The sequence below is a fragment of the Mirounga angustirostris genome, unplaced genomic scaffold (assembly GCF_029215605.1).
Source record: "Mirounga angustirostris isolate CCGP_5_RB_7025 unplaced genomic scaffold, mMirAng1.0.hap1 SCAF_8, whole genome shotgun sequence".
NCBI classification, from domain to species: domain Eukaryota; kingdom Metazoa; phylum Chordata; class Mammalia; order Carnivora; family Phocidae; genus Mirounga; species Mirounga angustirostris.
Genome location: NW_026991716.1, coordinates 91831372 through 91859288, shown reverse-complemented (window position 1 = coordinate 91859288; position 27917 = coordinate 91831372). Strand labels below are relative to the sequence as shown.

General features: G+C 34.7%; 1 protein-coding gene and 1 pseudogene across 5 annotated transcripts in view; both read left to right on the top strand.

The window, feature by feature from the left end:
• Nucleotides 1-27917, top strand: part of ATG5 (autophagy related 5) — a 131771-nt gene that overhangs the window by 2926 nt on the left and 100928 nt on the right. For 2 of the 5 annotated variants that reach the window (XM_064597929.1, XM_045865249.3), the window contains exons 2-4: nt 5696-5861; nt 14164-14291; nt 22936-23014. In XM_064597929.1, the coding sequence (XP_064453999.1) occupies nt 5754-5861; nt 14164-14291; nt 22936-23014 (315 nt within the window). In that variant the 5' untranslated portion in view covers nt 5696-5753. Of the gene's footprint in view, nt 1-5695; nt 5862-11914; nt 12071-13670; nt 13802-14163; nt 14292-22935; nt 23015-27917 lie in introns of those variants that run through there. The other 3 variants (XM_045865251.3, XM_045865250.3, XM_045865252.3) reach the window with 3 other exon arrangements.
• LOC135365592 (cytochrome c oxidase subunit 1-like) lies at nt 24549-27462 on the top strand (annotated as a pseudogene).

The following is a 27917-nucleotide window of genomic DNA, read 5'->3' as shown; positions in this document are numbered from 1 at the left end:
ACTTCCTGTGCTGTTTGCTAAATGTTGTTGGCTGGGAACTTGCATTGTTCCAGGCCTTGAATTAGTTGCAGAGAATTCAGCAGTCAGGAAATAGCCCTGTCCTCCACAAGCTTACTTCTAGTAGACTGCATCATGGGTTGTCATTTCTGTGCTTGAAAACTATTGCCTTCTAATTGGATGCATGGTGATGAAAGTGTAGTGTATCTATGAGAGGGGAAAATATTCTTGCAAAATAATGAAATTTGCTGAATTTAAAGTGTGATTATACTGATTTGGAGAGGAGTTTAGGCAGAAAAGTTTCTTAAGTAGCTAGTGTAACTTTTCAATACATATATTTTATACATTTTTCCAATTGTTTAACAAAAATTACAGAGTCTGCTATGTGCTAATTATGCTAATATTGAGGGTACAAAGTAAATATGATTCTGCTTCGGCTGTCAGTGAACTCACAGTTCATTGTGGGGATGGGCAAGAGACAGATAAGATAAATGTAACTGCAATACATGGTTATAACATGCTATTATAGAAGTAATTAGATTGGAGATTGCTTAGTGGAAAGCTTCCCAAGAAGCTGATGTTAAGCTGACTCTTAAAAGAGGATTAAGAATTGGCCAAAAATAAGAGGACAAGGATGTTTAAGGAGACAGGTCATGGAGGCATGAGGAAATCATGTATTAAATACATATATCATTTATTGAGTGGTCACCAGGTGCTAAACACCCAACAGCCTTGTGAAATTAGAATTATCTTCAGTTTACAAATACAAGGTTCAAAGATGTCAGGATACTAGGACACAGCTCACAGGTGGAAGTCTGGGTTTAAATCCATGTCACTCTGATTTCAAAACCCCTTAACTTTCTGTCTGTATTGCCTGCTGTCAGCATTTAAATCTTCTCTGTCCTTGTTCTTTATCCCTCAGCCAGTTTTTCATTAACTTCTATTCATTCTTCCTTGGAAAGACCTCGTATCTGTCTCTCATCTATCCGCCACTACCAGTCTAGGTTAGGCACTCATTATTATATGCCTTAGTGTTGAAATTGCTTCCTGGCTACCCTCTCTTTGACTTGGGATCTCCTTTTGTGCACTGCTACTAGGTAGTTGTTTTAATCTCACTGTTATAAAACCTTACAGGCTTTGTAGGCTTGTTGGATGAAATTGAGAACCCACAGTCTTCTATTTGGTATGCTTCATGATCTAGTCTCACTTTATATTTACAGATTTGACAGTAAAGAAATAATAATTGCTTTTATTTCTCAGCACTTACTATGTGTCCAGTACCATGTCAAATATTCTATAGATTTTTTTTTTTCCAGAACAGCCTGATGAATTTCATAGGTAAGGAAATTGTAGTAAAGTGATTTGGCTGGGATCCCAGGTGATATTAAAACATGTCACAATATCAGTTCTTTCATCATCTACTACCCCTCCCAACTCAGTTTCCTAAAAAATTGGCACGCACATTGCTCCTGCATACTTTCTGCCTTTATTGATGCTATTTTGCCCTGCTTGGAATATTTGTTGTCTTAATTCCATATTTTACCTAGTGAATAATTCTACCCACTCTGCATATACTCATTCTTTTATATTCTACACATTCTTCAAGTTCCATATCTTTTAAATTCTTCCCTGAACACTATAGGGGATATTAATATTTTTCTTCTTCCTTTCCACCCTCCTCCCTTATGAAAGCTTTCATAAAATAGCATTTAATTATAACCATGGACATTCTGGAGTTGGAAGGGATGCTGGCAACTGTATGACATAAATGAAAATACGAGATTTGAAATCAGAGATAAAAAAGTCTTTACTGTAGGTTTATAAGTGTTGTAAAAGTAGAAGTGCCGTGAGAAAAGAAAGGTTTCACCTGAGTAATGCATAAAAGAAAGGCTATCTTGAGCTGGGTCCTAAAGGATGTTTTAAGTCAGAAAACAAGGTAGGGAAGGCTGCTTTAGGGTAAGGAACCACCAGCATGAGCAGAGCCCTGGAAAAGATATGAAAGTTTATGGTATGTTTAATAGATTAGGAGATAATATCTTCTGGACAATGCCTGAGGTTTTTAAAAAGTTGTTATTGTCACTACCATCATCATCTTTTATGTCCTCAGCATCTGCCACACAGCTGGGCATAGCAAATGATCAAATATTGATTGACTTTATATTGAGTGTTAGTAGCAGTGTTCAATTTTTTTAAAAGATTTATGAGAGAGAGAGAGCATGAATGGGAAGGGCAGCGAGAGAGGGAGAGAGAATATCAAGCAGACTCTGCCCTGAGTGAGGAGCTGGATGTGTCACTCAGTCTTGGGACCCTGAGATCAGGACGTGAGCTAAAACCAAGAGTTGGATGCCCAACTGACTGCACCACCCAGACGTCTCCCAGTGTTCAATTTTGAGACATGCTCTTATTGGTTCTGTAAATTATAGTAGACACTTTATAATACTATATTATAGGCATTGCCCTAAGTGCTTTACATGTATTAATTTTATCTATTTTATGGGGTAAGTGCTGTTATTCACATTTCACAGATGAGAAAACTAAGACATGAAAAGTTAATTGACTTACTTGAGGTCACAGAGTGATAAAACTAGGTTTTGAATCCAGGCAATCTGGCTCCATATTCTGTATTTTGAACCCCCACATTGTAGTGCCTCTCAAGAGCTAAATTTTGTTTTTCTGCTTCTGTCTTAAAAAAAGATAATTTAATACATCTTTTAGTTTTATCCATGTATCAGTTAGTTTTTGGCACATTTTTGAGTTAAGTGTATTTGCATGCTTTCTTACATAATTCATTATATGTGAATATTTATTAATATTGAAAGACTAACATTTTATGATGCTATATATCTGTGTATTTTGACGCAGTTAGTAGCCTTGTTTGAAGTTTTCATAAATCTGTTTAGAAATTTCTACTGTTTTGTAAAATTTGTATTGACTACCACATGACACCTTCAGCTGCCCTGGCTCAGTCAGATCTTCCCTGCAAGGAATATATACATAAGAAACAGTGGTATATGGGAAATAAGGTACTGATTTATCTTTCACTGGTTTTGTACCTAAAATCCTACCTTCGAACTTTGGTAAAGTCTTATGTTCCAGCCCAGTTTACCAAAGTTCTGCAGTGGGATTTTAGGTATAAAACCAGTAAAAGATAAGTCCATACTTCTATCACTGTTGGGGAGAGACTCCCAGAAACAGAGAAAAGGAAGACATTGGCCACTTCTTACTGATTCTGACACGTGAAAGGAAGAAGCAGAAGAAAATGCCATGGAAAGAAATAGCAGGGGGGTCAGGTATTGTCATCTGGCAGAGTAGAGGGGAGAGAATGGAGCCATACCCAAATCCGTGATATTTTTATTTATGGTAATCCCTGCCTGTTAATAAACAAGGCTCAAATGGTGTCCTGGACTCTGGCAAATCAGATATTATTCCTTCTTGAGAGGACAGTGGTTGGAGAGAAGGAAAGAACTTGTAGAAATGGACTTTATTTAAGTGGCCATACTCACTTTAATTTTTAATTTTCTTTTGAATTATATTGTCTACCTATTTTTTTCTGAGGCAGAAAAATTATCCAATGTGACAATATTGATAGTCACTTTCAACTTTATTTTTTTTATTATTATTATTTTTAAAGATTTTATTTATTTATTTGACAGAGAGAGACACAGCGAGAGAGGGAACACAAGCAGGGGGAGTGGGAGAGGGAGAAGCAGGCTTCCCGTTGAGCAGGGAGCCCGTGCGGGGCTCGATCCCAGGACCCTGGGATCATGACCCGAGCTGAAGGCAGTCGCTTAACCAACTGAGCCACCCAGGCGCCCCTGTGACTTTCAACTTTAAAATTGTATTTCAATGTTCTTAAAATCTCTTAGGAAAGGAGCTCTTTGCCTCAAGTTTTTTTTTCTTTGTGAGCGAGAGAGGAATCTTAGTTGTAGCTAATGGTTAATGGGCTGTATTATAGTTACAGAAACCACTGCTTACCACCTCTGTATTGGATTCAGCTTTAGGTTTACTTATTTGCCATAACTTAGATTTCATTATTTCCTGTCATCAGTAAATTTATTCATAAAGAACAAAGTATTAATGTAATCTGGAAGTAGTGAGGTCTTCTCTATTTTCAGTGAGTTAATTTTGTGTGATATGTAAACTTGGGAATTCTCTGCAGAGAAACTCAATGTGTTGTTTGAATTTGAAGTGTATCAGGGTGGAATTATATGAAGTGTGAATGCTTATATCATTTGCTTAAAATGGTGACTTTTATGGATATGCTTTAATAAAAATTAAAACCCTGTAATATGCCAGAAAGAGCACTAGACTCAGTTCAGTAACTCAGTGACCAGATTTGTTATCCTGGTTTCACTGTTACTTTAGTGGTCTTGTAATGTTTATCCTGGTTTAACTGTTACTTAGTGCTCTTGTAATGTTGGACAGATTTTTTCACCTCTTTCAGTTTATTTACCTGTAGATAATATTGCATCCAATTGACCTCCAAGGTGCATTTAAGTATAGTGATACAAAATTCAGAACTCTATTTGGTTTTTTTTATCTTTGGCTAATTAATTAATGGCAGTCCTGATGCACTTGGCATTGGTCAGTGGACGAGAAAAGAGAGAAAAGCTCTTTGAATAATTCAGTGTTAGTAATTGGTATTTGGCTAAACTGATATGGTTATTTAAAATGTTTCCATAGGGTATGCTAGCCTATAAAGAAAAAAATATATATATAAAGAAATACATGAGTAGAAAGATATTGAATCTTAGTATCCAGGTACTGACAGTGTTTATTTCTGCATTTACTCATACTGTATATTGCATTGTTACCTAGTTGTGGAATATTAGTGCTGGAAGACACTTGGATATTACAGAGGCCAAAAGCCATATTCTTCTATCATACCCAAAATATTTCAGTTTGCAGATTTAGTGCCAAATTTGTGGTATAAAGAATATTTTAAGTTCAGAGTAGAAGCATTTAATACTACTCATGATGGCAGAGGATTGGGAGCTGGGTTTGCAGAGTGGGTAGGATTTGAACAGGTGAGAGATGAGCATATTAGTCACGGGGGATGGTAGGACAGAGAGCAAGGTATTTAAATTGCCAGTTTTGCTAGAGGGTTTATAAAAAGTATAGTAAATAAGATTGGAAATATTGGTGGAATCAAACCATGGACAGGATGAAATTTAGAAATTTAGGATGGAAATAGGTCTATACAAAGTCTATACACCAGGATGTGTGTGTGTGTATTCCCCCCCACCCCCCCAACAAAAGCAAACTATCTAGATGGAGTAGGAGAGGTTGAATATATTAGATGGGGCAGGGATAATTGTGGGGATGATAGTTTGGAGTTGGCCTCTAAGGGACCATAAGGATATAGGAAGACTTCCCTTTAGATGAGCAATAGACTCTCCTGGGGCTTGAGAGAATGATATGAGTATAGCTTCACTTTGGCTGTGGTTCATTAGTCGCATAAGTTAAGTTAGCACACGTAATTTTGAATTACTTACTTGTATGATCCTTTTAAATAAATAATAGCTCTGCCTTTAGAATTTATTGTACTGATTTTTCATTCGTTCTAAAGAATGCTGATCACACACTTTTTTGAAATGAATGATTGTTGCATTCATTTTTCCTATAATCTTTCTTTGTTTTAGAGTGTGTTCATTTATCCTTGCAAGGATCTGACTAATGCTCTTCATTTTATTTTCAGTTTGGCTTTGGGTGAGAAAAGAATTTAGCCTATATGCACTGCTTTAACCATTGGAAGAATGACAGATGACAAAGATGTGCTTCGAGATGTGTGGTTCGGACGAATTCCAACTTGTTTCACCCTGTATCAGGATGAGATAACTGAACGGGAGGCAGAACCATATTATGTAAGTATGTTGATGATGAAAAATGGGATATCTAACTTTGTCCGTTTTTGTAAGTGAAGCTCTAAGAACCTGGAGGCTGTTACCCAACATTTTATATACAATTAATACTTGCTTATTACGGAAAAAAATTAGAAAACACAGATCAATAAAAGGAAGGAATTAAAAATTACCTCTAATCCTACCATCCAGAGGGAAAAAACTGTTGACATGTTGATTATGGGACCGTCTTGACTTTTTCTCATGAATACATACATATATAATATGTGATAATGGAATTATAAGTTATGTGCTATAGGAGCAATTTTGAAAATAATAGGCTCAGATTTGATTCTTCCTTATGTAAGTGGTTCCAACCAACTGTTTACCAAATTCTTTTTTATAGCTCAGTGAACATATGAATGTGTGTGTTTTCATATGTTGATAAACTAATATTATATAAAATATAACAAATTGCTGTATGTAAACTTATAGGTTTGAATTAGTGTCATCTGTTTTAGAAAACAATATCAAATATCTTCTGATTTTAGCCTGCTTTTTTTCCTTTTCTAAGTGCATATATAACCCAAACTTAAGCATCTGTCAGTCAGAAATAGTAGTATCCTGCCTTTTTACTGAATAGATCCTAATAGACAAAGACATTCTCAGTTGTCATTATTTTAGTTTTGTCTCAGGTACACATAATATTGTTTACCTAGGAATATCTGGAGAAGTGGAAATTTATTTGTGGTGTTGGACTTTCTTTTTTCACTTTAATAAAGCTTGCCCTTTGCTTTCTCCCTTGTCTGTTTGAGGGGTAGCACTGCTCCTCAACCTGCTCCAGCCATGAGAAGTCAGACTGGTGGAGGAAGCTACTTAAGGAGCCCCATGCACTCACTTTTTGGGTACAGGAACAGTTTCATTTTACTCTGTGTATCCTCAGCATCTGGCATAGGTCATGCAAGCGGTCGACACTCAGTGCATGAAAGCCTTATAGATTCATGTTGGGATTTTGTTTTAAATGGTCTCTTTGGGTTTTCTTACTGAAAATAATTTCAGAGAAATTGGGCAGTCTTTGGTTACTAGTACTTAGGTTATCATAACTGAACATATACTTTTGAGTCGTTTTAACTTTGGAAATCTCAGCAGTTTTTTTTTCTGCCTTTAGAAAAATTTCCATAGTTAAAAACAAAATGTGGTCACAGTTTATTTTTAGAAGAATTTCACTTGTTAGATGTATTTTTTTTTTTTTTTTGCTTCTCCTTCTGTAATATGTGTAGGATATCACTTATGTTTTGTTTCCAAACTAGTTTCTGTTATTTTAATTAAAACTTTTAACCTCTGGTGCCTTTCTGATAGTATCTGAACAAAGGAATGTATGTGTCTAGTTGGTCAAAGTGGCAGATACGAGAAATATGTAATTTAAGTCTGTTTACTTTTAAGTCAGAATATGATGTTTGACAGCTTCCTGCAGTTAATCTAAGTAAAGAGGCTTCTTTATTTCTTTTTTTCCTTCTTTATGTATGAATTTTTTTTCCTTCTTTATGTATGAATCTGTTAAATATAAAAAGATTGTTGTGAGAGTGGAGTGTAAGTTGTTTTCTAGTTGTCTCTAATTGAATTGAAAATGCCAGCAAGTATTGGGGATATCTATAGAACAAAGAAAGTTATTTTGTCTAATTGATAATTTTTTTAAAATATATTTTTCCCTCATTTTTCACCCAAAAGAAACTCATATAGTAATTATGATTATGTTTTTGAAAAATATCAGGTGACAGGCATATAATAAATATTAAACAAAAACTACAGTTTAAAACCATGTGGCATCACCTAGATTTTGCTCTTTACATACATATGTACATGCATACTTAAGTATAAGTTACTACATGCAGGAAGAAAACAAACAAAAACATCAGCAGTGGTTATCTTAGAATTATAGGTGAGAAAGGTAGTGCTAGTCTGGTTTTAGTTTACATGTGTCTTGGTTGTAAATTACACTTGAATGTACTTTTAATTGCTTTAGTTAATAATAATGATAATATTGTAAAGATTCTGGATGAAATGAGGTAAAAATATAATAGCCTAGGTGCCAGTAAACCTCTTTTCCAGACATTCTCAGAGCTCAAGTGAGGTGATTAACAGGATTATCACCATGGCCTGCAAAGTCCAGTCTTGTTCAGGTGGATGTGTAGAAAGGATAGGTGAATGAAAATGTAGTTTGCTTTTTTTTTTTTTTAAAGATTTTATTTTTAAATAATCTCTGCACCCAACGTGGGGCTTGAACTCATGACCCTGAGATCAAGAGTCACAAGCTCTACTGATTAAGCCAGCCAGGTGCCTCTATAGTTTACCTTTTATAGCGCTTATTCCTTATTTCTTAGAAACTAGATTTAAAAATATTTACTCATACCAAATTTATAAATTAAATTATTATTCAAAGAGTCTGTTTCCAATGGAAAAGAATATTAATGTTAAATATATTCCTGTTTATTTCTGCATTTTGATTTGTTGCCTCGGCATAAATCTCCTTTCAGCCTACATCCCATATCTATGTCAGAGCATTATATCTTATTCTGTAGGGAATATTAGGAAGAAAAACTGTTAGAAACTAGTCTTTCAGTTTCTGTTGTTTTTCTTATATTCATTGAAACTGTTGCCTTTCATTTAGATTATCTAATGTAAAAACATACTAATTTACATTCATATTTTGTGACTTGTTACAAGAGGAAATCACTCAGTCATGCACATGATCATAAATCTGAGTGGACCCTAACCATTACACTGCAGTCCTTTTATGTTTCCTTAGTCAGCTGTCTCAGTTCTTCTCTAAGACTATGTCTTTGAGCCCTGACCTTATTTTTCACTCTTAACAGGTAACCTCACTTCCTGCTTTCTGCTTACTTAACCTTCTGCCACCAAGTCTTCTAAACATATCTGTGCTCACACATACTGACTTCTCTCTTGTTTTAATGGAAGAGGTGTCCTTCCTCCTTGGCAAGGCCCAACCTTCTCTCTGTGCTCTGGATCCCATCCACGGTCTTCCTCAGGAAGCTGGGGGTTTCTGATATTCTCCTACCTCCACCCTTGCCTTCTTTCTCTCTTTTACTTTCAACTTCTACCTACCAGCTCCTTTTTTGCAGCATTTATATTATTTTAAGTCCTTCCTACCCTAGAACAATCATCTGTTGACTCCATCTCTTTTTCACCCTCTTGCTTTCCCTTCATGGCCAGACTTATTAAAAAGGTTGTCTGTTCTTGTTGTCTCCTTCCCACTTACTTTACTGGAATCACAGTTTCACACTACTACAACAGAACTGTTTTTGCTGAAGTCACTAATGACATCTTTTTTTTTTGCCAAACCTTGAGTCTGTTTTTGAATTTTCATTTGCTTGATCTCTCAGTGGTGTTTTGATACTGTTGTTGGCTGTTTTCTCCATTTTGTGGCATTGTTCACTCTTGCTCTGCAATGTCTCATAATTCTGGTTTTGCTTCTACCTTTCTGGGGGGGGTTTTGGTCTCCTTTGCCAGATCTCTTTCCTTTTGCTTGTTCCTCAATGTTGGCATTCCTTGGGGCTTTGCCTCCCCCACCCCACTTCACTTTCCCCTGGAGTTATCATCCATTTTTATCTCTTTGTTGAGATAAAACTCTTTGTATTTATTTTGACAACTCCTAAGATTTTTCTCCTGAACCCCAGACCTATGTGTCTTCCTACTGGGTATCAAACTGAGTGTTTTGAAACTGCACACATCATCGTTACCTCCAGACAGACTGGTCCTCTGCTGTAATCCCTTCCTGTTTTTGCAAGTAGACCCAGTTAATTAATTACTCTTACCAGTAATTAAGAAAAGACTCATCCTTATTGCTTCCTTCTCCCATATCCCAGGCATTCAGTCAGTAACTTAGTCCATCTGATTTTACATCTCAAATATCTTTGAAACTTACCCAGTTTCTTCCATACCCATTGCTATAGCCTAGTTTAGACCACCATTTAAAAACTGATGGGATTTCATAGTACTAAGTAATTTCCCTGGTTTCATTCTTGCCCTCTTTCCATTTTCAGTTTGCGGTTGGAGTCATCTTTTCAAAACACATATCTGATCCTGTCACCTGCCTGCTTAAAACCTTTAGTAGCCTTTCATCATCTTTAGGATCCTTTGTGTAGTTTATAGCGTTCTCTATGATCTGATCCCTTGCTTCTTCAGTACTATTCTGCCTCAACCCTCTTCATTCCTTTCATTTTCAACTTCTTATGGTTCCTCCTTGTGCCAGTCTTTGTTTTTGTATTCATTCCATGCCTTCTCCTCTGTCTGGAATGAGCAGCAGGATCTCCCACCCCTGCTCACAACCCGACATCCACAACATCCATGTTTGGTTCATTCCTCTTTATCTCCTGGCTATTGCCTTACCATAGACTTCCTGTCCAGGCTTTCCCTAAGCCCCTAGATGAGGTTAAATTCCTTTGCTACTTGCTCTTGTAACATTCTTTACTATCTCCTTGCACTCATCACAGTTGTAATTTTGTTTTTGTATCTTTCTAGCCTGTTAGCTCTGAGAACAAGAACTCTTGTCTCATTCAGTGCTCTATCTTCATTGCCTGGTGTGATGCCTCACACATTGAAATGGAACAGAATTCTAGTATATTTTAATTTTACTTTTGTTCTAGGTGAAAAAGTCCCTAATTTTAGAATTGAAAATTGGTGGAAAAATTAGGATTTGGTATAAACAAATATTACAGCTACCTTTTTCAGAACCATAAGTAATCTATACAGCTGTATAAAACATGTATTCCTTACAAGCTGTATAGAAAAAAAAAAATCACGTGTGTAGTACTCACTGAATACTTGATAGTGCTAAATCAAGAATGAGAGAACAAAAGATTCCATGTAGCTGACAGTTTCCCCAGAGGGGTTTAACCCTTTTCATATTAAAAGAACTTAACCTCAGAGACATTAATGGAAGTGAAATAAGCCAGACACAAAAGGACAAATATTTCATGATTCCACTTATGCGAGGTATCTAGAATAGTCCAAGGGCCTGTGGAGGAGAATTGGGGGAGTTACTGATTAATTGGTACAGAATTTGAGCTTGGGATGATGAAAAATTCCGAAGATGGATAGTGGTGATGGTTGTACAACAGTGTGAATGTATTTAATGTCAATGAAGTATACACTTAAAAATGGCAAATTTTATGCTAGATACATTTTACCATAATTAAAGAAAGTAAACCAATGAGATACACCTAAGAAAATCAGTGAGTGGTACTATCTGGATATAGAAGACAGGATGATGTCATTTTACTGTTATTTTTTTTTTTATTTTTACTTATTTACTGGATAAGTTGTATCTATACTTTAATATAGTCATTCTCAAATCTTAGCGTTATTTCTTAATGCTACTATAGATACTTATCTTATTTACAAATTACTTCAACAGGCTAATTTAGAACAGAAGATTTCAAGTACATTTCAGTGTAGATTCTGTCCTTTATTAATTATCATTTTTGGCTTTTTGTCACTTAATCTTTGGGATCTGTGATTCAGACACTATTTTGAGCATTTGGAATGTAGCAGTGAACGAAACCAACAAAAATCCCCATCTTATTGGAGCTTACATTTTAATGTTCCTCATTCCTTATTGTGAAGAAATTTTCATTTCATGAAAATCATTTGTGGACTTTTCAGCAACTTCGAACCCTACGCATGTAGTACAACACCCCAAAATCAGGAGCTGATACCCGTGCTCCTCAGTCCTGATGTGTCTGTCCTCTTTTTTTATAATCTCTATAGGTTAGTAGGTTAATATGCTCTATAGAATAGATTGCTATTTAATGCCCAACAGACATTTTAAGTTATCTGGACTTACTAGTATAGAACTTATTAGACTAATAGATTACAGTTGATTCTTAACACAGGTTTGAACTGTGTGGGTCCACTTATATGCTGATTTTTTTTTTACAGTTTAGTACTGAAAATGTATTATCTTTTCTTATGATTTTCTTTTTAAAGATTTTATTTATTTATTTGACAGAGAGACACAGCAAGTGAGGGAACACAAGCAAGGGGAGTGGGAGAGGAAGAAGCAGGCTTCCCACTGAGCATGGAGCCCAATGTGGGGCTCGATCCCAGGACCCTTGGATCATGACCCGAGCCAAAGGCAGCTGCTTAACAACTGAGCCACCCAGGCGCCCCTCCTTATGATTTTCTTAATAACATTTTCTTTATCTTACTTTATTGTAAGTCTACAGTATAAAATACATATAACATACAAAATATCTGTTAATTGACTGTTTATGTTATTGGTAAGCCTTCTAGTCAACAGTAGACTATTAGTAGTTAGTTTTTTGGGGAGTCAAAAGTTATACGTGAAGATTTTGAACTGTGTGGGGGTTAGCACCCCTAATTACCACGTTTTTCAGGGGTCAACTGTGTACTTATTTATTTTAAAAGAAATGGTTGATTAATCATGCTGTTTTAATTTCTTAGAGATGTTCATGTTACATCTATATTTGATTCTGTCATTTCTGATTTTAATGAATCATTTCTTTGCCATTTATTTAATAGAATATGATTTTGGCAAGTCATTTAAACTGTGTGTAAACTAGAGGTGATAATATTGCCTGTGAATCAACTAGTGCTTTTTATACACTGTATTAGTTTCCCTTTTCTCTTCTTCCCTAATCCACATTCTGGTTGTTTCTTTATAAAAGAGGAACTTATGTTTTGTTGAATCCACATTGCTATTCAAAAGCTTGTTTCTAGTATTAGTAAGTATGTTCTGTTCCACACTGGAGCATGCCAGCTACCTCCCATCCCCTGTACCCTGTTGTCCCCAGGACCACTGTCATGTTCTCTCCCCTAGTTGGGGCCTGTTATCTTCATCTTCGGTTAGTTCCTTTATCCAGAATATTTCTCTTTGTAAGTATTCCCCAGCCCCGTAATTCTACTTGATTTACTGACCAAAAGACATAATAACTTTGAATAAACAGCATGAAAATGATGCATAATTAGCCTCTCAAAAGCACCTGAGAGTAATAAAACAGTTTTACCAGCAAAAGACAGAAGCTTAGAAAAGCAAGAAATGGCTAGAGTATGTCCTGGGAAAACATGAATTTTTGCCACTTTCCTCCTTTTATCCACTCATATGTGTTCTTTATAAAATTCTAACCAGTTTTCTTACATGCTGTCTTATGTTTTCTTTCTAGATGTCTTTGGTGGGGGAGAAACAATGATGGCCTTCATAACTATGCCAGTTGAGGTTTTACCTAGCCCATCATTCCCTCCCAGACTTTTCTCTCCAAAGTCCAAGTAGGCCCAGGCTCCATAAAGACAGGATTGAGGGAGTTGCTGAACAGTGGCAGATCACCAGTCTACCAGCATCATACCTTAAACTTGTGCCTTATTGTCCTTTAAAGATCTAAATGTGTGACTCAACAGTCAGTCATCTTTAACTTATTTCTTTCCTTCAGTTTCTTGATTAGTAATAACCAAATCTGTTCTGACTGATTTTCAGACCTTTCTCATTTTTCCATTCTTTCATGCCCGTCCCTTCATGTAATATTTCCTTAATAGATTTCCAGTTTATAATCTTATCTTCTTTATATCTACCACTACTAGAATATTCCTCAAGTACTCTTTCTCATTCTGCCATCCTTTTATTCATTGTATTGTAGTGGGCCCCTATTGTTAATCAAATGAAAATTTCTGTTTGATCTTTAAAGTCTTTTCTGTTGCTGCAGTCAAGTATTTTTGTAAGTACTTTTTATAAATTTTTTTTTTACCTTTATTTTAGCCTCATATGGAAGGGGACAGATTATATCTTTGTCTTGGTGTTCTTCGTTGCGATTAAGCGAATACATAGTAGATTATCAAAACATGATGGACCAATTGAGAAGTCCTGATTGATAAGGCAAGATGTACCTTAGGACTGAGTTGATTATTTTCTCAGAACAGTTTAATTAATTCAGGTGAATCATATGATTTTTAAGTTGAATTTGATAGAAGTAATAAGTATCCTAAATAGCATGACATCTGATTACGTTTGTATTTTTATTTGGAGGAAGGTATTACAGAAAGATTGTACGTAGATTGTGTTGTTTATTCTAGGTACTTATGCTATAAGCCCTACTTAAAGTAATGACCTCATAAGAAATTTAAAACATCTTAACCTTTAGCCTTTTTTTGCTATAAAAAGCAGTTGACTTTGTGTGGAATATTCAAAAAAATGCAAAGAACATGGCTGTTTTTCCTTAAAATTCAAAGACCTATTTAGTATATATTTTTTTGAAAAAATAGTAAATAAATATGGTTTTACAAATTTTCATTTCAGTTGCTTTTGCCAAGAGTAAGTTATTTGACGTTGGTAACTGACAAAGTGAAAAAGCACTTTCAGAAGGTTATGAGACAAGAAGACATTAGTGAGATATGGTTTGAATATGAAGGCACACCACTGAAATGGTGAGTGAATTTTTCTGCATTATTAAGCATTGAGTATATGCTAGCTTTATGAAGGTATAGTGCCCTGAGGCAATTTTTAAAAAGTTATATAAAGAAATAAATCACTAGTCTAGCTCATATAATACAGTGAATTTTAAACTATTGTTTAAATATTTTATTGAAAATATTTCTGCCTTCTTTTGGATGCATGGGAGACTGGACAAATTTGTATATATTTTCAACAATAGATTTTTCAGTGGCATAATAATAGTGTATTTGGTTATGGTTTTTTTTTTCCCAGACGTATTTAAGACTCCCTAATGAATAAGTCACTCTGTGACACTATGCAATTTTGTTTCTATCTCCAAAATTTTTGTAACAGATCTTTATATACACAGGATTACCTAAAATGGCATCTTTCAAACTCATTGCCACATTTAGTGCCATATGCACATTTTATCTAGCCTTCGCTTAGTATTTAAAATATATTGATTTCCTTTTTATGTGAAAAATAATTTTGATATTATATCATTCTTAAGAAACATATTGAAAATAAATCCTAAATGTGGGCTTATCCATGTTCAGATGATGTATTTTTGTATTTCCTCTGTTACTGAGAGTTTTGTAAATTGTGCTTCCAAAAATATTTAATGAAACTGGAGAAATTACAGAGAAGAATATAAAAAATGGTTCAAGGTATGCTGGGATGTAGGTGTCGAAATGCTGCTATGTGAATGTAGTTGAATGAAAAAGTCAAGACTTAACTATGAACAATATAAGCAGGTTAGAGGTGGGCTTACTTTCTAAATCTGGAGCATTAAAATGAAGAGTTTTAAAAGAGGCTCATAAAAAAGGAAGCTAGTAGATGTTTAATAAGTGCAGCTGACTTGAATATAAGCATTACTTAGAAATAAGGAGTGAACTCTTGGAACTCACCTCATGCTGATGAATTCCCACAAGTGAGTAGATTTTCATAACAGTTTAGAAATACACAAAGTGATATTTTGTATTGATTTTGGAAACAAGGGGATTTTGTATTGAGTTATAGGTCACGACTCCAACCTTTTGAGGCAGTTCTGGGAAAGGATGACAAAGTTCTTTATAGCATTCATTTTTAAGTAAAAACAGTATTGACAAGCTTCATGATCATGTATATCAGACTCATTATAACTCTTGAATAGTTCTAGACCTCAGGCAGCATAGGTAAGTCAATGTTTTCTGTTTCTTTTTATTTCTCAGAAGAATTGAAGGTTTTGGAATGGGAAGGTGGCTTAAAAGAAATATAAGAGGAGCAAGGATCAGGAGAGTAGAGGGAAAGGAAGGAGGGGGAGAGATTGTGGGTGAGTAGCAATAGGATATATCTATATTCTTGACAGTTTTGCCTGTATTATAGTTGGATATTGAAATTGTATTGCTCTATGTGTATTATATACACATTATTGTTAAGAATTCATGTGACTGACACTAGGCTTTTCAGGTTTATCAGTGTAAAGTAGGGCTTCTTAAAGGGCTTTATTGACATTTGACCTAGGTAATTCTTTGTTGTGGGAGGGTTAACCTGTACATTGTAGGACTTTTTTTTTTTTTTTTTAAGATTTTATTTATTTATTTGACAGAGAGAGATAGCGAGAGCAGGAACACAAGCAGGGGGAGTGGGAGAGGGAGAAGCAGGCTTCCCGACGAGCAGGGAGCCCGATGTGGGACTCGATCCCAGGACCCTGGGATCCTGACCTGAGCCGAAGGCAGATGTTTAACCACTGAGCCACCCAGACCTACATTGTAGGACTTTAAGCAGCAGCTTTGGCCTCTACCTACTAGAGCTAGTAGCATTCCCTCTAGTTGGCTTATAAAAAATGCTGCCAGATGTCCTGGGATGGAGGGGTACAAAACCACCCTCAACTGAGAAACTCTGGAAAAGATGGGAAACCTCAATTTAACTTTTATAAGTAAATGAGTCATCATTCTTCAGCTGCTGTTTTAATCCATCCTGTATGGTGGGTTTTTTTGTATTTGATATGACTTGTATTCTGTAAGTTTGTAAGTTTGTATTATTTATCAGTAAATAATGTTTGGACCCATTTCTCTCTGTTACCACAGAGTAATGATTTTGGCTTAAATATATCATGTTCTTACTTTGTCAGTATTATCTCTTCTGAGAATCTTTTATTAAAGAGTAAAAAATTAAAATTATTTTTCTTTTTAGAGTGCTTATGTGAAAGTAATTGTATTCATGTATCTTTGCTTTAGGTTTTGGGGTGTTAACTTTTTATGCATGATGTCACTTTCATAGGTATGTCTTGCTATAAGCTCATTGTGTTTAATGGCTTTTGATAAAACTTTTCCTTTAGTACAGTAGTCCCCCTTTATCTGTGGTTTTGCTTTTTGTAGTTTCATTTACCCTCAGTCAGCCACAGTCTGGAAGCAGGTGATCCTTCTCTGACATATCGTCAGAGGGTTGGCAGTAGTAGCCTGCCACCGTGTCACAGTGCTTATGTCGTTCACCTCACTTCATCTCATCACGTAGGCATTTTATCATCTAATACTATCACAAGAAGGGTGAGCGTAGTACAGCAAGATATTTTTTTTTTTTAAGATTTTATTTATTTATTTGAGACAGAGAGAATGAGAGAGAGAGAGAGTACATGAGAGGGGGGAGGGGCAGAGGGAGAAGCAGACTCCCTGCCGAGCCGGGAGCCCGATGCGGGACTCGATCCCGGGACTCCAGGATCATGACCTGAGCCGAAGGCAGTCGCTTAACCAACTGAGCCACCCAGGCGCCCCAAGATATTTTGAGAGAGGGAGACCACATTCACGTAACTTTTTTATAACTTTTTGTTATAATTGTTCTACTATAAGTTGTTGTTAATCTCTTACTGTGCCTAATTTATAAATGAAACTTTATCATAGGTCTGTATGTATAGGAGAAAGTGTAGTATATGTAGACTTCGGTACTATCTGTGGTTTCAGGCATCCTTAGGGCATATTCCTAAGGATATGGAACATATCCCCCTATATAAGGGGAGACTAATTACCATATTGTGAGGTACTCCATATATTTGAGGAAGGAATAGCTTCCAAAGGCATGAATATAATCCAGGACCTCTGGGCTAAGTCTTGATCTTTCCTCTTTTTGCTCCCAACTATAGCAGTTTTCTCCTACCTTAAAGGAGTCCTCTTCCTGTGTTAAAGGAGTCAGACTATCAGTAGCTATCTGGCATTAAGCAGTGGGCTTCATATGATAGGATAATCATTATAGGGAAGCAGCTACCACTGAAGTTTTGTAGGACTTGGACTTACACTTGATTCTTTGGAGTTTTAAATAAATTCAAGTGAGAAAGGAAATCAAACACCAGTTTAGATAATTCATAAAAGAAGGTAGAAAGAGCATAAATTGATACTTCTTACTCTGTAACTCTGCTGTTCGTATTTATTATTATAATTGTTTAAATATCTGCATAAGATACTTGAGCATGGGCTTTTGTACCTCAAGCAGTAGTACATAAGAGGTTCTAAGTAAATGTTTGTTCACCCACTGGTGAATGAATCTAAATAATTCCTTCTTTTTATTGAGAAAATGAGGCCAAATTAAATAAAATAACTTGTTCAAATGAGTGAGTAGGACCAGATTTGAAAGTCTCAGTTCAGGCCTCTTTCCACCATATCTGCTGATATTCTATTTGTTACTTGTTGTTTTCTTCAATTCTGTAGGTTCTCTCTAAATTGCTTATGTTATTTGTCCATATTAGAATAGAAAGATATTTAAGAACAGTTGTATACACATAATGAATACTTAATAATATATTGTTGATTTGTAGAGAGAATCTGAGGAGACTTTATTTGATTACCGTTTTATCTTCTACAGTCCTTTGTGTCCTTAAGTTTTAAAAATTGCGTGGCAAAAGGAAAGGACTGGTCTAACTCAAATGCAAGGATTTCTTTTCTTTTTTCTTTTTTTTTGTTAAGAGTGATTTGAGTTGATTAGTCAGCAGAGGGTGCTCTAACATTGCATTTTAAAAGGTGAAGGTTCTTTTTACTGTAAATCAAGTGTTTAAAGTTTGTATTTGTTACTTTTATATTAGAATTATTTTGAGAGAACAGGTCCTGGTTCTTCTAAAGAACACTTTGTTTGTATACCCTAATATTGGTTAGATCTTAGGCCTTCAGTATAAATTTTAGAAAAAGCTTTTCTTTCTGTCAATTATAAAAGCAAGTGTCTCTAATAGAATATTATTATTTTGTGTAAACTGACTTATTTTCAGGACTGGTTGTTGAAAGTAAGAAGTTGAGACTACCTTTTGAATTAAAAAAAAAAGGAGCAAGCACTGATGTTGATCTTAAACATAGATGTAACAGAATGACCCAGGATTTAATACTGTGTCTATCTGGTTTCAAAATTAAATTTCAGGGTGCCTGGGTGGCTCAGTTGGTTAAGTGACTGCCTTTGGCTCAGGTCATGATCCCAGAGTCCTGGGATCGAGTCCCACATCGGGCTCCAGGCTCAGCTGGGAGCCTGCTTCTCCCTCTGACCCTCTCCCCTCTCATGCTGTTCTCTCTCTCTCTCAAATAAATAAATAAATAAATAAATAAAATCTTTAAAAAAAAAAGTAAATTTTAACAAAATAACCTCTTAATTATAAATACTGTGCAGACTCTTTTTGGATTCTCTTTTTTCTAAGCTTGTGAATTTCTAAAATTTTATAAATTCTGTAAACTTGAATTTTGCAATGTGATTTACATAGCATTTGAGACAGGTGGTATCCCCTTGTCTGTTTTGTACTTTTTCATGCCTAAGAATAGGGTTAGAAAGCTGTGAAACACAGTGCTAATTTACAGTTGTTTGTGTTAGTTCCATAGGTAAAGCAAGGCAAAATTGATTGTAAACATTAAATTACTTTGGTGTACATTGAGTTGCACCCCCCCTTTTTTTTAACATGGGGCTTGAACTTGTAACCCTGAAATCAAAACCTGAGCTGAGATCAAGAGTCCAGTGCTTAACCAACTGAGCTACCCAGGTGCCCCAATTTGTACCCTTTTTTATTCAATGAGATATAATCCTGTTTCCAGTGAATCACTAGTAGACTTATGAATAGGATGCATTTATTTCAGTGAAATGGAGTAGGATGATAGTCTCTCTAGTATATGGGGAAGCTTTCTTTCAATGCTGATGTTAGAATACTGCTTTGCTATCTGACTGCAGATGTTTAGAGTACTGAGAGCACCCTTGGCTGACTTAGGAACATATCCGTTATTGCTATACATGTGACCAGTATGTGTGTATGTATTTTAGCAGTAATGAAAGGGTAAAGAAGAAACACCTTATGCAAAGAAAAATGAAAATATTACTCATTTTGAGAATTGAATTTAGAAAAGACTAGAGCAATGTAAGGAAGAGAAAGAAAATGAGTAAAGTGTGAAAATAGACCTAACGCTATTCTGGTACAGTGAATTTTTATCGGGCAGTATAGATTGAACCTTTACTAGTTGGGCCCCCTTCTGGGATTTATTCCAGGTTCATATCCTCACCACTTCCTTTTCTATTAAATTTGGGTTAAATTGGCAGGAGTAGCAACATAACAGATAAATGGTTACATTATGATTTACTTACAGTTATGGCTTATGTGGTTTCTATGTTGTGGGTTAGGAGCCTCCTGACAAAACTATGTAGAGTGTCTGTTTAGAGGAGTTATACAAATTAGTACTTTTGAAACCCTTGATGTAAATTAGATTATAGTGTAAGAGAAATTCAGTACCTTTAATTCTTGCCAATTCTGTTTTCTGTTACAGATTTTCTTGCATATTAATAGACTTATCAGAAATAAGCAGTCTTGGAACCAGTTAATTCAGATAGTATATTTGTTTGGAGTTAGTATCCTTGCATCAAAATCATTTGGACATAAACATCTGCATTGAGCTACATATAAGCTATACATGTAGACTTTGATAACAGAAGGAAGTAAATAACTCTCTGCTGCAGTTTTATTTTTAAAGATCATTACAGGATAATTATTAGTTATTATATTTAGAATGCTTTTATGTTGGTACATTACATACATTTATCATTAAAGGTAAGTATTAGCAACCATAATATTTAAATTTCATCCTAATCTTTAGTATATTGGGAAAAAGTCATCATTTACCATCTGAGACCAGTGAACTTTAAAAATATATCTATGTAAGTTATTTTATAAGTAACTTAGAGAAAAATAAAAGAATAGTGTATGACAACTTTATTAGAAATTTTAAAAAGCATTTAGATACAGAAATTCAGATTTATGCTCCATATTTTCCTGGTTTTGAAGGTATAGATACCGGAAATGGGCCATGTCTTCCGAATGCAACTAACTACTCATTAGTTGTCATACATTCAAATAGACCTCTAAGAGGTTCTAGCTTATTGTGACTTCTGGCTCTTCTTGTGCTTAACAACAATGCTTAAAGAAATTTTTAAACCTCTGACAGATCATGATTTTGTTGTAAAATACTTGTTTCCATTAGTAAACACCAATTAGAATGATCAGTCAATACTTGTTCATTTCTACATCATATAATTCCTTCTAGTCGTCTTTGGTACAAATCTGCCTTTAGCTCTTGCTCACTTACTATCAGGTAAATTGCGGTGCACAAATGGCATAAAAGATGAAAAAATACTATCACACATCTTTTTAACAAAATGGTTCAGGTTCTTGTCATAAAATATTGTATGATGAAATTCTTGCCGTTGAATGACTAAGTGGATTAAGAATGCCATGTTTTTAGAAATATATTGTTCATTCATTAGTTTTTGAATTCTGTAAAGTTCACCTAGAATATCATCTAATGACTCATAGTCTGAGATTTCACTTAAATGATCAATTTTGCCACTGTCATTAAAGGCCAAAGTACTGCTGTCTCTGTAAAAACCTTCTGATTTATGTAATAATTGTGTAACATTTTCCCTTGTCAATTTTCCTCTCTTTCCCATTATGCATGGAAAATTAGACATTTTGAATTTTCAGTTGTATTAATGATAGATTAAAGCAGACTCCAAAGATGGGGTGTGCATCCTTATTTTATACTTCCTTGAAATATGATGTAATATTCTAGGTGAAGCAATGAGAAAATGGAAGGATGCATTATTGTATTATCCTTCTAGGCATGCCATTATTCTTCCAAATTGTTACTATTTTAGTTTTTTTTTTAAGCACAGTTGGGAATAATTGATAAATAATGATAAAATAATTCCTAGAATGATGAAGTAGAATTCCTGGAATAGAATGAGGACTAACTAAGGTCTGTTTTGTAAAAATACAAGGCATTATTTAGAGCTTGTACAATTTTAAGAAGTTCAGAGGGAAGGATCAGAATTGGATAGAATCTGTAACTTTTCTGTAATGCAGTATTTTTGTTCCTCAAATTATTTTTATTTTAGTTTTTGACAGACCAGGGTTTTTTTCTGGGTCTGAAATGTTTCTGAAGGAAGCATTCTATTATTTAGCTAGTCCAAAATTTCCTTCAGTATTCATATTTGGTTATGAAAGATTCGTATTAGATGCTGACTTTCAAATAGAGAGGTTTAAGGGTTATTAAGAGATACAACACATATATGACTAAAACTACCCACTGTTTTATTTTACTAGCAGGGCATTCATTCTAAATTCTCTCTAAATAACATCTCTAGTGATTGATGACTTTTCACCACTTGTATTACGTAGATGTAAACAAACATAACTAGCATTAGTCAATATTTGAATCTTTGTTAGGTAGTATTTTGGGTCATTCATTTTGAGGGGAATTAGATGTATTTCCAAATTTTTCAGCTTCTGAATCTAGGAATAACTCACTAACATATAAAGAACAGGACTGTACATGACACCAAGTAGTCCTCTTTTTGCCTTTGTTGGAAGTATTATTTAATTCTGTTTCATTATTGAAGCCACTTTAGATTCTTTAAAAGGATGATTTAAAAAATAAGATTTGTTTGTTGAAATCTGCAAGGTTTGTATTATTGCTAAATAATTTGCTTCACTGTAAGTAATGGTTATATTTGGAAATTAGGAAGTCCAAAATTTGTTTTTGTAAAAAGCTTTAGTCTGAGGTTGCAGAAAAATATTCAGTGACTTTGGAAAATGTTGACAGGTTGTTATACGGAAAAAGCAGGTTATAGTGTTTTGTAAAGGATAAGCCTAATCTATATTTACATATGTATGCATACGTATAAAGACTCACTTTCTATAGCGTTAATAGTAATAACCACAAAATAGATGATTGCACGCTTTTTTAAGGTGCTTTTCTTAGTTCTTAAAATTTTCTAATATTTTAAGTTGTTTTAAAAATAAAAAAATATATTTAAATAAACTTTAATAAACTGTCCAATGTGAATATTGGGATGATAATCAGATACTGCAGTACTGTGATAGAACAGTGGTCATGGCTGATAAAAGATGCTTTAGCACAATCCCATTATGTATATTGAGGCTTCAATGAATGAAATGCTTAGAAGAAAACTGATACCTGGAAACTATACCATATTAGCTTGGGCAAGTAACTGTGTAAAATGTTATCATTCTATGATTTGTGGTTAAAGCCCCCTGATATTTGATGTTACAGTATGTGCTGAAATTTATTTTGGAGTTGTAGTTACAACTTTAAAATATTCTTTCTTAAAACATACTCTTTTCATTTTTAGGCATTATCCAATTGGTTTGCTGTTTGATCTTCTTGCATCAAGTTCAGCTCTTCCTTGGAACATCACAGTACATTTTAAGGTATAGTTTAAATAGCATTTCCCATTTCTCCCACTTGTGGTATTTAGTCAGTAGACTTAGACTAGAATTTTTTTTTTTTTAAGTGAAGTTGTATATTGCTTCTCCCATGACGCTTTTTAGTGGCTAAGCTGCCACTAGTGTTTATCCATATGTCTTTTGATTTATTGCTAACTCTTGGCAGAGCCATTTAAACATTTAATGTATGAATGCCTATTTTTGGAGCTGAATACACTGTTTAAAATTTGTAGTATTTTGGAATATTTATATTCATTAAAAAAAATCTCAAATAGGAAGAACAAAATCATGAGTTTAGATGTGGGCGTGGGCGTGGGGGTGGAGAGGGGTACAACTTAATGCTGTTGAGTACCTCTGAGGCTATTTTGATTGAATTGTGAGAAGTGTTTGGAGACAGAACTCTACAAAGACTTGATCTGAGTGTGTTTTGAGAAGTTTTAATTCCTGTAGTTTTTAAGACCAGTCCAGATTTATTGTAACTTAGTTTTGTCTTAATAGTTTATAAAGTGGTCTTTCCCCTTAACCACCTTGATTCTTCAACCCCTGCTCCCCAAGCAATTCACAAATACCATTGAAGGATTGTAATACTTCTTTTAGTTGATCACTAGGCAGTGATTCTCAAGGGGCGATGGACTGTGGGAGGGGAAGCATGTTAGGAGTTTGAAAAGTCATTTTAGGTATCTAATTTGCTTTCCTGTAAGGGGCACTCATTCAAAGTCACTGCCCAAAGGCTGCTCACCCATTTTTCCTAAGATGCTTTCCTTCCCATTTTACTAAAATTGAGTGTATGGGACATTGGCATTTATTTTCCTCTCATTTGCACTAATGTGCTTTGCACAGTACCGTGTTACCACAGATTTTAGTTACCACGGAACCAGAGTGAAGATATGGTTCTGATATGCATGACTTTCAGTTACCGTGGTACCATGCAAAGCAAAGACTGCCTGTATATATAATAATTTAAGTTTAGAAGGGTATGAAGATAAAACTACTCCAAGCATAATGAATGTAGAGGTTCTGTATTGCCTAGCATGTTAGTCTTCCCCATTATGTTGAAATAATTCCCGTAATTAGATTATTTGTGTGTGAGGGATGCACTCTAAGACTTTGGAATCTAGGTTAAAATATATCATAGCTACCCATTTATGTATTCATTCAACAAATACCAGAAGCCTGCTGTGTGCCAGCCAGGCACTATTCTAGATACTTGGGGTACATGAGTGAATGACACAAAGACACTCAAACACTGAGACACTTTACGGTACCTACCTGGCACTACATACCGAGCCCTCTGTAATTACTGACTGAGTGAGTCAGTGCAGTGTAATAATGGTAGGAAAGGCTTAGAATTATTTTGATTGTTTTAGTGTAGTGGTTCTCAAAGCGGTCTGTGGACCCACAGGTGTACCCGAAGCTCTTGGAAAGAATCCATGAGGTCAAATCTATTTCCATAATAATATTAAGATGCTATTTGCCCTTTTCTCTGTGTTTACATTTGTACTGATCGGCAAAAGAGATGATGGGTAAAACTGTGGGCACCATAGCACAAAGCAGGGCGGTGTACCACACTTTGCAGGTGGTTATTGTATTCTTCACTGCCACACACTTGCAGTAGAATGAATATCAGTTTCACTTAAGACTGTTTTGGATGAAGCAGTACGAATTATTGATTATTATTAATCTTAAGTACATGTTTTTTAAATCTGTGTGTTGAAATGGAGAGTACATACAAAGCACTTCTGCTGTATGTCAAATATGATGGTTGTCTTAAGGAAAAGCACTTATGCCCTTGTTTGAGGGCAAGCTCAACAAGCCACTTTTTTCATAAAACACCATTTTTTTATTTGAAAGAGTGACTGATAAAGTGTGGTTATCAGACTTACATATTCGTAAGACAGTTTCTTAAAATAAATGAAGTGTCTCACTGTAAGGACAACAGTATTTGTTGCCAGTTGATAAAATGTGAACTTCTAAACGAAAATTAGAATTTTGGAAAACGTATCTGCTACCATGACCTTGACAGCTTTATTATTCTTAAGACAGTTTTCTGTTGAGATTTTTTGTCATTTTAACAGATCTAATTTTTAAAAAATTTTATGTAATGAAATGTGTCAACGTTTAGAGAAGATCTACGTTAATTCAGTAAACAAATATTTTCCAAATGGTCAATGCATGATGTTACAAAATAATGCATGTGAAAAAGAACTATTCAAAATGCAAGGTCAAATTAGGGATTTTTATGTAACAGAGATCAAAATGTTTGTTGATAAGCTTTCAGATTCTACATTAATGTTACAAACTATACTTACTGAATCTGGTGTGGTATCAAAACGGAATATCCACAAATCTGAAGTCTGTTAAAATGCTACTCCTTTTTCCAGCACATATTTTTATAAGCCTGTATATTTATATAAGTTAGCCAAAACAACAATATAGAGCATTGAATGTAGAAGCAAATAATTAATCTGTTTTCTACAAAGCCAAACATTAAAGATATTTTCAAAACTGTAAAACAGTGTCAGTATTCTCCCTAAGGTTTTATTTTTGTTCTAGAAAATAGTTATATTTCACAGAAAATATTATTTTTGTGTTACATGTAATGGGTATATTCTTGGTATTTTTAAATGAATCACTCTTTGAGGTCTTTGGTAGGTCACCATTTTCTTCCCAGATGGGAAGTTTATTAGAGAAATCAAATAGAAAGCAGAATCTTAGAGCTAATAAGGATATTATAGAGGGGGTGTTAAATTTGCTCAAGCCACCAGTGTATTTCTATCAGCTGTTCTTACACTTTCTGCCCTTGGCCCATATTGGGGGAAAATTATTGCCCAGATTTCTTTCTGTATACTAAGTTCCCTTTATTTAGGGTTATACGACTTAGCTTTCCTCAAAAGTTGTCCCCAAGTGTTTAATTGATGGCTTATACTGATTAATTTAGGCCCATTTCTGTTGTACTACTTTATGACTTTTGATTGATTATAATGAAACTGAGTAAGACATTTGCACTTAGAAAAGCAAATGCTTTTAGAGTGAGGAAGCAGGGTTTTGTTTTGTCTTTAGTTTCTAGATAATAGTTTATCAGCAGGTTGAATTTATCAAGTAATGACTTTATTTATGTCAGTTGATGTATTTTATCTTTTATGATATTGAGTATGTCAAATGATAGCTGTATTTTAACCAGACAGCTTGAATTTATTTGTTTTACAGTTGCTTTCAAAGATATTAATTGATTTTGATTAGGTTTTATGCAATAATAAACTCTCCAAGAGCACCCCCTCTGCTTCTACCGTGCACACACATTTGATCATTTTGTGATTCAGACTGAATTCTTGAGGGAGAATACCTGTTAAATAGCTTTCAGATATTTTCTCTAATTTTTAACGGACTTTGCTGCTTATCATTTGAATAGATATATAATGTTTCTAGTAAATGAATTTTAATGTCTCGAGCGGTGTTCTTGAAACTTTAATGTGCATACAAATTACCTTTGTGTCTAGTTAAGGTACAGATTTTGATTCTGATTCCGTAGGTTTGGGCTGAGGGCAGAGGTTCTGTATTTTTATTTTTTTAATTTATTTTTATTTTTTTCCGTTGGATTTTTAGACTTTATTGCACAAGTTCATCATATATTCACAGTCGGCATAGATGTCGACACATGAGCATGTTTTATATCAGCTGCCATAATGATTGCCATTCCTATAAAAGTATTTAGTTGACAAACAACCCTCCATGGAAGAAATATTAAATGATCGCCAGCCATACTCTGAGCCTTGTGTTTTATTTTCTTATTTACAGTAGGAGACCTGACAGGACTCAACTTCTAGCTAATTGATCCTTGGGCCTTGTTTCCATGATGCATATTATGTAGTAGCATAATTTCATTACATCTTATCGATAGAAGCATTATTTACCAGTATAGGAGAATTTGTTCACCAGCTCCCATTATTTTCAGGCTACATACATTTAACTCAACCTGAGCAAAAATTCATTTCACAAACACAAAGGTATTAACATAACTTTCTTCCCGTCACACTTTCTTGACTTTTCAAGAATGCCACCAGCTGATTCTGATTATCCAGATGTGTATACAACATGAAATACCATCTCATCCACCATAGGTTCATTCATTTCATTAATAGCAGTAATATTAATTATTTTCATAATTTGAGAGGAAGTTGCATCTAAGCCACAAATAGCAATAGTAGAATTAACAACTACCTGTCTCAAATGACTACATGGATGCCCCCCCATATCATACATTTGAAGAATCTTACATAAATGTAAAATAAGAAGGGAAGGAATCAAACCTACTCCAGCTTGTGCCAAGCCAGTATCGTAACTACTATGTCTTTCTCAATTAGTGAGGTATTAGTAAAAATTATATAACTTTGTCAAAGTGAAATTATGGGTCCAAACACTTTATATCTTGGTGACATATCCATTCCAGCTAGGTTTCCAAGATGCAACATCACCTATTGTAGAAGAACTTTTACACTTCATGATCATACATTAATGATTGTTCATTAGCTCCTTAGTGATTTACATTATTTCATTAAAGTTAACAGCTAACCTAACACACAAGTACAAGAGATACACAAGAGGTAGAAACAGATTGAACTATTCTTCTAGCCACTATCCTAATCTTGTCTTACCATCACTACAATTTCATTATATAATAGATGAAATTAATAATCCTTCCCTCACTGTAAAGACTATGGGTCATCAGTGATCCTAAAGCTATGAACATATAAATATTTATGATTTTCATCATGATAAGTATACTCTTTAATACCTATCCTCTATTTTCCCATCCCCCCAGCCATCTCCGCTCTGGTAACCATCTGTTTGTTCTCTGTAGCTAACAATCTGTTTCTTGGTTTGTCTCTTT